At 39.8% G+C, this 10,000-nt stretch overlaps 1 protein-coding gene across 2 annotated transcripts in view; it reads right to left on the bottom strand.

Moving 5' to 3' along the window:
- The window catches only part of LOC108424003 (tyrosine-protein kinase receptor UFO), a 74,018-nt gene that overhangs the window by 25,650 nt on the left and 38,368 nt on the right, over positions 1 to 10,000 (bottom strand). Inside the window, exons 8-10 of one of the 2 annotated variants that reach the window (XM_037531086.1) lie at positions 3,820 to 3,959; positions 2,797 to 2,941; positions 657 to 680 (exon numbers count right to left, since the gene is read on the bottom strand). In XM_037531086.1, coding sequence (XP_037386983.1) covers positions 657 to 680; positions 2,797 to 2,941; positions 3,820 to 3,959 — 309 coding nt within the window. The remainder of the gene's footprint in view (positions 1 to 656; positions 681 to 2,796; positions 2,942 to 3,819; positions 3,960 to 10,000) is intronic. The other variant, XM_037531087.1, reaches the window with a different exon arrangement.

The raw sequence follows: 10,000 nt of genomic DNA, 5'->3' as shown, positions 1-10,000 counted from the left end.
TACAGCTGAAGGGAAATAGCAGTGTTTATACATGTTTGACAGCCGTGTTGAGGAAGGAGATTAGCTCATAAATTACCTCATTGTGTAGGTCCCTGCTTAATGTGGGTGTGTCTCCTAATGTCTTTAACTCTCTCTCTCTCTCTCTCTCTCTCTCTCTCTCTCTCTCTCGCTCTCCGTATCCGCAAAGACCGGAATTCGCTCCAAATCCCTCCCTGTCTTCTGCCAAAAACCCAGCACTGTGCTGGTCTCTCTCCCTCTCCCTCTCCCTCTCTTTCTCTTCATCCCATCTCTCTCTTCTATCTTTTTCTCTGTGTCTATTTCCCCTATCTCTCTCTGTGGTTGCCTCTCACTTGTCTGTTTCATCCTTTTCACAGGCAGACTAAGCTAACAGAGATGCTGCTGGTGATAAATATTTATGACTCGCCCTCCTCTGTTCACCCCCCTCCTTCCTTCTTCCTCTTTGTTCAGCTCTTCTCTCTCTTTTCTCTCTCTCTTCCTCTTTTCACAGACGTGTATAGGGAAGCATCCCCCAAGTTAGAAACCAGCAAGAAAGGAGAAGAAAATAAAAAAGAGAAGGAAAGTGCCATGGGATCATTTCCAGCAGTGTGTTTGTGTGTGTGTGTGTGTGAGAGAGAGAGAGAGAGAGAGAGACTCACTAGCAAGTTTGATCTTGTCGAATTCTGCAGGCAAAAAAAAAAAAAGATTTTGTCATTGTTGTCACAGTGGGGAAAAAACATTTGCCGATTTTGCAAGTTTTCCCACCTACAAATAATGGAGAGGTCTGCAATTTTTATTGTAGGTACACTTCAACTGTGAGAGACAGAATCTAAAAAAAATCCAGAAAATCACATTGTATGATTTTTAAATAATTAATTTGCATTTTATTGCATGAAATAAGTATTTGACATAATAGAAAAATAGAACTTAATATTTTGTATAGAAACCTTTGTTTACAATTACAGAGGTTTGATGTTTCCTGTAGTTCTTGATCAAGTTTGCACACACTGCAGCAGGGATTTTGGGCCTACTCCTCCATACAGATCTTCTCCAGATCTTTCAGGTTTTGGGGCTGTCGCTGGGCAACATTGAGTTTCAGCTCCCTCCAAAGATTTTCTATTGGGTTCATGTCTGGAGACTGGCTAGGCCACTCCTAGACCTTGAAATGCTTCTTACAGAGCCACTCCTTAGTTGCCCTGGCTGTGTGTTTCAGGTCATTGTCATGCTGGAAGACCCAGCCATGACCCATCTTCAATGCTCTTATTGAGGGAAGGAGGTTGTTGGCCAAAATCTTGCAATACACTTGCAATACACTCAAAGTATGATGTTTCCACCCCCCATGCTTCACGGTTGGGATGGTGTTCTTGGGGTTGTACTCATCCTTCTTCTTCCTCCAAACACGGCGAGTAGAGTTGATACCAAAAAGTTCTATTTTGGTCTCATCTGGCCTCCTCTGGATCATCCAGATTGTCATTGGTGAACTTCAAACGGGCCTGGACATGTGTTGGCGTGAGCAGGGGAACCTTGCGTGCCCTGCAGGATTTTAATCCATGACAGCGTAGTGTGTTACTAACGGTAATCTTTGAGACTGTGGTGCCAGCAATCTTCAGGTCATTGACCAGGTCCTCCCATGTAGTTCTGGGCTGATTCCTGACCTTTCTCATAATCATCCTTACCCCATGAGGTGAGATCTTGCATGGAGCCCCAGACCGAGGAAGACTGACAGTCATCTTGTGTTTCTTCCATTTTTTAATAACTGCGCCAACAGCTGTTGCCTTCTCACCAAGCTGCTTGCCTATTGTCCTGTAGCCCATCCCAGCCTTGTGCAGGTCTACAATTTTGTCCCTCTTGTCCTTAGACAGCTCTTTGGTCTTGGCCATGGTGGAGAGGTTGGAGTGTGATTGATTGAGTGTGTGGACAGGTGTCTTTTATACAGGTAATGAGTTCAAACAGGTGCAATTAATACAGGTAACGAGTGCAGAGTAGGACGGCTTCTTAAAGAAAAACTAACAGGTCTGTGAGAGCCAGAATTGTTGCTGGTTGGTAGGTGATCATTACTTATTTCATGCAATAAAATGCAAATGAATTATTTATAAATCATACAATGTCCTTTTCTGGATTTTTTTTAGATTCTGACTCTCACAGTTGAAGTGTACCTACGATAAAAATTGCAGACCTCTCCATTATTTGTAGGTGTCCCCACTGTATGTGGACACAATGCATAGTACATACTGGAAAATCCATAGTAATTACTGAGTAATTCATATTAGGGAATAAATAATTCATAGTAGTTACTAAATAATTCAAAGAAGACGCTGAATAATTTATAGAAGTTACTGGATAATTCACTGTAGACACTGAAGACACATCCATAGCAATTACTGAATAATTGCTGAATAATAATAAATAAAATGAAAGTTACTAAATAATTCATAGTAGATACTGAATAATTTATGGAAGTTACTAAATAATTCACAGTAGATACTGAATAATCCATAGTAATTACTGAATAATTCATAGTAGATACTGACTAATTCATAGTAGATACTGAATAATTTATGCAAGTTACTAAATAATTCAAAGTAGATACTGAATAATTCATAATAGATACTGAATAGTTCAAAGAGGATATTGAGTAATACATAGGAGATCCTGATAATAATTTATAGTAGTTAATATATAAATCAAAGTTTAATAATTTATAGTAGATACTGCATAATTAATATTAGACACAGAATGATTCATATTAGCTACATTGACTACATTCATTTGATCATTCTGTTTGTTCTTGTCTCTTACCCGCCGTGACCAAAGAGAGCGTTTGGATGGGGGTCCAGGGTCCGTGTCCCGCTCCTGTGTAAGCGCACACCCTGAAGGAGATGTTTGATGAAGTATTGGACACATTGACGAAAACCTCAGTGTCCATTCCAACATCCAGCACAACCTGTGAGAGTGAAGTAACAAAACAAGGGCGTCTAAGCGTCAGATCTTTAGACGGATCATTCACACTGCAGGTCAAGATCAGCTTGTATAGTCAGACTATCGTCACATGGGCTCACAGATCCACATTTCTTGTCATAGCAACAACGTAGCCATGCATAGGGCTGATGTCTATGAAGAAAATAGGATTTTAAATGATGTAGAGATGTGGCCTGTATTTGACAGTTCAAACTGGGGGGTCCTAGACATCCCATAAGAGTAATGGGACCCCTCTTAGAGAGAAAAAAGATGTAGGGGGGGGGGGGGGGGGGTCTCCTGTGTTACTTCCTTGAAAGAAATTTGAACTCTCAGATTAAATGAACACTTTTTTCATCGTGTTCTACATTAGACTTCTCCTGGATGAACAATAAATCCACGCAGCCCAAATTCATAACATAACTGCACAATCTAGGACCAAGCTCGTCTCAGACTGCTGAGAAAGAGGAAAACGTGGGTTATCACACCTGCCAGCTTTGCACACCAGACCACCATGAAGCAGATATACTACCACAAAGAGATATACTACAAAGAACCAAGTTTGAACCTCTACATTTGGGTTCTGCCATGAAACGATTTGAGAATCTCTGTTCTACAGGAAACTTCTGCTGGAGTACTCAATTGAAAGACCTCAGGAGTGATGAATGTGGTCGTGCTGAGTCTGAAACAGATCCTGAATATCTCACAACTCTGTAAACACTGCAGATTAAATTCAGACGAATTTCCTGCTGAACCTACAGGAAGCTCAGTCACCAGGATGAGCAGCGATGAATAATCCGGAGTTCAGCAAATGAGGTTCAGATGAGCACTGAGGAGCCTCAAGTTTCTGTCTGTGAGCATGTTTACCTGCTCCATATTAATTGTGCTGTACTCGATCCTGTAGCCCTGCAGCTCTCCATTGATCCTGCCCGCAGGTTCGGCCCACCTAATCAGCACCTCCGTCCTGTTCAGCACTGCGGTCAAGTTCACCGGTGCGCCATCTGGAACTAAATGCACACAAATCAATACATTAGAGACACAATCATAACAGCATCTGGCCACTTTTGGCCATCATGAACTGTTCATATAGTGTAGAGGGCAACTGGTGTTAAATGACATTAAAGTAAACAACAAAAAATGTCTTCCTATGACGGAAACAATCTTAACCATGACAACACAGGATGTAATGTTTTAAAGGCTTATCTAATCTCTACCCGTCTGGATTCTTGCTTTGGCTGAAAAAAAGCCTTTCCTACGTGGACAAAGTTAAACCCCTCCACACTGCAGCTTCTCACTCTACACAACATACACACCCACTTTATGAATAACTTCATGAATTATTCATGGTAGATACTGAATAATTTTTAGTAGACACTGAATAATTCAGAGTAGGTACTGAATATTTCATAGTAGATACTGAATAATGCACAGTACATTCTGAATAATTCAGAGTAGGTACTTAATAATTCATAGTAGACACTGAATAATGCACAATAGATACTGAATAATTTACAGTAGATACTGAATAATTTAGAGTAGGTATTGAATAATGCATAGTAGATACGGAATAATTTACAGTAGATACTGAATAATTCTTAGTAGATGCTGAATAATTCATAGTAGGTACTTAATAATCCATAGTAGATACTGAATAATTCATAGTAGATACTGAATAATTTACAGTAGATACTGAATAATTTACAGTAGATACTGAATAATTCAGAGTTGGTACTGAATAATGCATAGTAGATACTGGATAATGCGTAGTAGATACTGAATAATTCAAAGTAGATGCTGAATAATTAAAAGTATATGCTGAATAATTCGTAGTAGATACTGAATAATTCATAGTAGATACTGAATAATTAATAGTAGATACTGAAAAATGCATAGTAGATATTGAATAATTGATAGTAGATGCTTAATAATTCATAATAGATACTGAATGATTCGTAGTAGATCCCTAATAATTCATTGTAGATATTGAATAATTCATAATAGATACTGAATAATTCAGAGTAGGTACTGAATAATTCAGAGTAGTTAATAATTCATAGTAGATACTCAATAATTCATGGTAGATTGTGAAAGTCTTGATGATAACGTTTTATTGGCTAATATATATATATATATATATATATATATATATATATATATATATATAAATATAATTTTTTCCACTACCATCCCTGACACTAATATAACTAACAGGATGGTCGGAGATGTTTTGACAGGCGCGAGGCTTCAGGGTGTGGATCTGTGTTCCAGCTGTGAGGACGTGGTGTCAGAGAATGCAGAGAATGCAGTTTTATTGAGGAAAACAGGTCAGAGAGAAAAAGGCCAGGAGAGGGTGAATGAGAAAAGAGACACACTGGATGATTTTAATACATAAGATCAGGACATGAGGTCATACTTGTATCCCTTATGTGTTACACAGATGCTTTATGTTATAAATATCTATATGTAACAATAAAATGTTGCATGTGGTTTGAATATATTGTCCCTGTCCAAAGGGAAACAAGTATCTCCAAAAGTAAGTGGGACAAACATTAGTAGCTTTCAATGTAAGCCAATGTAAAACGGTTATGTTGTAACTGATTTTGGAGCATTTGTATTGATCCATTCAACAAGGAATGTTTGATGTGTTAAAATGAAGTAGAAAATGAACAAAACAAAAATGGGGATGCATGTTCTTCTTTGGACAGTGATATATATATATATATATATATATATATATATACACATACATATATATAATATATATATATATGACTGTTTCCCTGTAAAGTTACAGTATAAAAAACTTACCCTACTTTTTTTTTTTTAAGTTTTATGTAAGTCAGTGGAAACATGGACCATTCATCATGGAGCAATATACCTATATATCTATCTGTCCATCTCTCTCTCTCTCTCTCTCTCTCTCTCTCTGTCTATCTATCTATCTATCTATCTATATATATATTTTACACCCCCCTGAGCTCAGGGCCAGTGCATCCAGATTAACTGACCTGTTAACCATTTAAAAAGAGATAACAGATAAACAGCCGTGGCTTTAGTTGCAGATGCCTCTTGAACCTCCTTTATTAAACCGTCCTCTTACTCTCTGCCTCTTCTTTTGTTGACATTGCTATGTACGGAGAACTGAATGTATAATTATACAACATTATTTAACACACAAGCATATGTATACATGTATCTGTATGCCCATATTACATCTACATACATGTACATATATATATATACACACACACACACACACACACACACACACACACACACACACACACACACACAAACAAACACACACACAAACACACACACACACATATATACATAATCCCTTTAACCACTCACATAGAAATATGCTCACACTTTCTCCAGTGCTCATTTTTGTCTAATGTTGCATCCTATCACAGCCACCTTGTAGTTATGTAATAATCTGCTACAGTCCCCTACAGACATATGCCACTAGCTAGGCGAGACAACACCACGCTTGGTTTTTGGTATAGAATGAGGAATTTCCGCTTTCAAAACAACACTTCGATATCACAATAAGTTAAAAGAAGCTTGTAGCTGATCCGTTTCTGTTTTGCCAAAATATAAGCACAGAGAAATCATTAGAGGACAGTCAAGTCAAACTAAAAATACAAATTACTACAGAAGAATCCTGAAGGAGCGAAATTTAGGGAAAGCTAGAGCAGACAATGTCATGAATATGCAATGCCGAGGGGGTTCTGTTCATATTGACTATTGCTATGATACAGCCGCCGTTTTGTGACTCAGCTTCTGCACGTACTCGTTCCTAAAGGCAAGAATTCCGCTTCCGCTGACTCAACCCGAACATACACATTAAAATATGCACCCCCCCCTCCACACACACATATACATATATATATATATATTGCTGATGTCATGGTGAATAATATGTATATTTCGCTGCTGTCTGAACAAAATCTCCATTTTTGTTGTTCCAGTTTTTGACACCTGAAAATGCCTGTGTATGTAAATTTCATGATGAATGAATCTATAGAAAAGGCCCAATTTTATACATATATACAAATCTCACTAATTAAACAGCTATTCATAGCTCTTTTGTAATAAACAGAAAATCATAGCTTATATATATATATATATATATATATATATATATATATATATATACACATTTAAATATATCCATAATTCTTAGCATGTACTTCAATTAGATTGTTCCCCAAAATACTATAAACTGTGAATAAAGTGTTGGTTTTAGTGTCTAATTTACAGCACTGAATTACTGAATAACTTGATGACAGTTATTATTATGAGAAATATATATAATCATTGTGTTGAGAGGTTTTTCTCTGCGTTTTTAGCTGAAAAATGTAGGAAAACCAAGAAATGTACACACACCAGGTCCCCTCTTTCTGTCTGGTCTCACTCTCCTTTTCTTTTCTCTTACTTCGTGACCTCCACCCCCCTCCCCCCATTTCTGCTCCACAGCACGAGGAGAAAAACACGCTGGCAGCCAAACAGGCTGAGCTCAGAGAGGACAGAGCAGCGGAGCAGCGGGCTGGAAATAGCGCGAGCCCCTGAGTCCATGAACCCTCTGAACGCCCAGATGAGGACTGTTTTCCTCTCACTGCAGCACTGCCTTTCTTTCTTCGTCTCGCTCTCTCCGCCTCTCTCGCTGCTCAGTGTTCTGGCTGTTGTAACGTTCTGCAGGTTCTGATGATGCTATCAGCCAGTTTTGGAGACTGATTGCTTCCACATGTGTCTCTGCTCAGCACTAACAACACACGACCGGCCCCTTTACCAGTGACTCTCTCTCCCCCCTCTCCCTCACTATCTCTCTCTCTCTCTCTCTCTCTCTCTCTTTACCTATTTCTCCCCTCTCCCTCTCTCTCCCTCACTATCTCTCTCTCCCCTCTCCCTCACTATCCCTCTCCCTCTCTCTCCCTCACTATCTCTCTCCCCTCTCCCTCACTATCCCTCTCCCTCTCTCTCCCTCACTATCTCTCTCCCCTCTCCCTCACTATCTCTCTCCCTCTCTCTCTATCACTCTCTCTCTCTCTCTTTACCATCTCTTTACCTCTCTCTGTACATTCTTTACATAACTCTCTCCCTTTCTCTCTCTTCTACCTCTTTCTCTTTCTCACTCTCCTCTCTTTCTCTCTCTCTATCTCTCTCTGCCTCTTTCTTCCTGTTCTCTTTTTTGCTTTCTTTCTTCTCTCTTTATCTTTTCCTCCTATTTGTTCTGTCACTCCTTCTTTTCTCTCTCTCTCTGTTCATGTTCACCTGCCTATTTCTGATTTCCACTTGTTTTACACTATGAGCCAAATAAAGAAAAGGGAAAAAGAGGACGACTAAAGCAGCTCAGCAATACATCAGCAAAGAGAAGGAAAGGAAGAAGGGATGGGCGTTTGGAAGAAAAAATGAGGAGAGCAAAAGCCGAAGGAGCCAAGAAAGAAAACACGGCCAGGAGGAGTTTTCTTATTTCTGGATCGGATTCTGCCCGAAAAACACAGGAATGACAGAAAGAGGAAGAGAGAGAGAGAGAGAGAGAGAGAGAGAGAGAGAGAGAGAAAAGAAAAAGAGGGAGTGAAAGAGGGAAGAAACAGAGACAGAGAAAGAGGGGGAAGAAAAAGAAGAGAGAGAGAGACAGAAAGAGAGGGGGAGACAGAGATCGAGATTGAGGGACAGGGAAGAAGGAGAGCGACACGTCTCACTGCAGCATTAGTGAGCGTGTAGGTCTGGCGAGGATCTAATGTTCTGCGTTAGTGGAAAGACTGAACGAAGCAGCGCTGCAGCCTCATGGCACGTCTTAGTCAGAACCGGCCGCCGGTTTCCTTTATTCAGTAACGCTGTACAGTAGCCGCCTGTTCTTTCTGGACCTTTAAAGGGCCAGATCACAGAAAATTGAACTTCGTTTTTAAACAAAAAAGTTTGTAGTATGAAACACTGATAAAGTTTCAGAAAGTTCCCTCCATACGAGTCACATATGAAATGGTCATGTAAGAATGAATTTCGGCTGTTTTTGATGTATAAACGTCAGGGATAAAACAGAGTAAAAATCAAGCGATACAGGCTCTTTGAAACAGAGCGCTGGGCCTGAGAACCTGGGAGCACTACAACATTCCTCTGAGCAGTTATAGAGGCTGAAATATGCTGAGGCTTTAAGTGAGTCAAACGTTTCCCATCATGCCCTGCAACACATCTGTTCCATGGGCTTTATGAGGCCTGAACCTCCTGTTTTAGCTCCTCGCAATTAGTCTCAAATCAGGCTGTTTGCTGTCGCGGCCACAGGAGCTTAATCAGACTGCACACACACACACACAGAGACACACACACACACAGAGACACACACACACACACACACACACACACACACACACACACAGACACACACACACAGAGACACACGCACACAGAGACACACACACACACACACACACACATACACACTCACTGTATAGATACAGTCTAAATGAGCTCATTTTTTATATCTGCTTCAGAAACTCTCTTTCCTCTCTCTCTATTTCTTCTCTCTCTTTCTTTCTCTCTTTCCTCTCTATTTCTTTTCTCTCTCTCTCTACTTCTTCAATCTCTCTTTCTCTCTCTCTTTCATCTCTCTTTCTTCTATCTCTCTCTTTCCTCTATCTTTCTCTTTCCTCTCTCTCTTTCATCTGTCTTTCTCTTTCCTCTCTCTCCCTCTTTTCCTCTTTCTTCTCTCTTTTCCTCTCTCTCTTTCCTCTCTCTTTCCCCTATCTTTCTCTTTCCTCTCTCTTTCCTCTTTCTCTTTCCTCTCTCTTTCCTCTGTCTTTCTCTTTCCTCTCTCTCCCTCTCTTTTCCTCTTTCCTCTTTCTTTCCTCTATCTTTCTCTTTCCTCTCTCTTTCCCCTATCTTACTCTTTCCTCTGTCTTTCTCTTTCCTCTCTCTTTCCTTTCTCTTTCCTCTGTCTTTCTCTTTCCTCTCTCTCCCTCTCTTTTCCTCTTTCCTCTTTCTTTCCTCTATCTTTCTCTTTCCTCTCTCTTTCCCCTATCTTTCTCTTTCCTCTGTCTTTCTCTTT

This window comes from Pygocentrus nattereri, chromosome 19 (assembly GCF_015220715.1).
Source record: "Pygocentrus nattereri isolate fPygNat1 chromosome 19, fPygNat1.pri, whole genome shotgun sequence".
Lineage (NCBI taxonomy): Eukaryota > Metazoa > Chordata > Actinopteri > Characiformes > Serrasalmidae > Pygocentrus > Pygocentrus nattereri.
The sequence above is the reverse complement of the archived record's forward strand: the minus strand, read 5'-3'. Positions and strand labels throughout refer to the sequence as shown.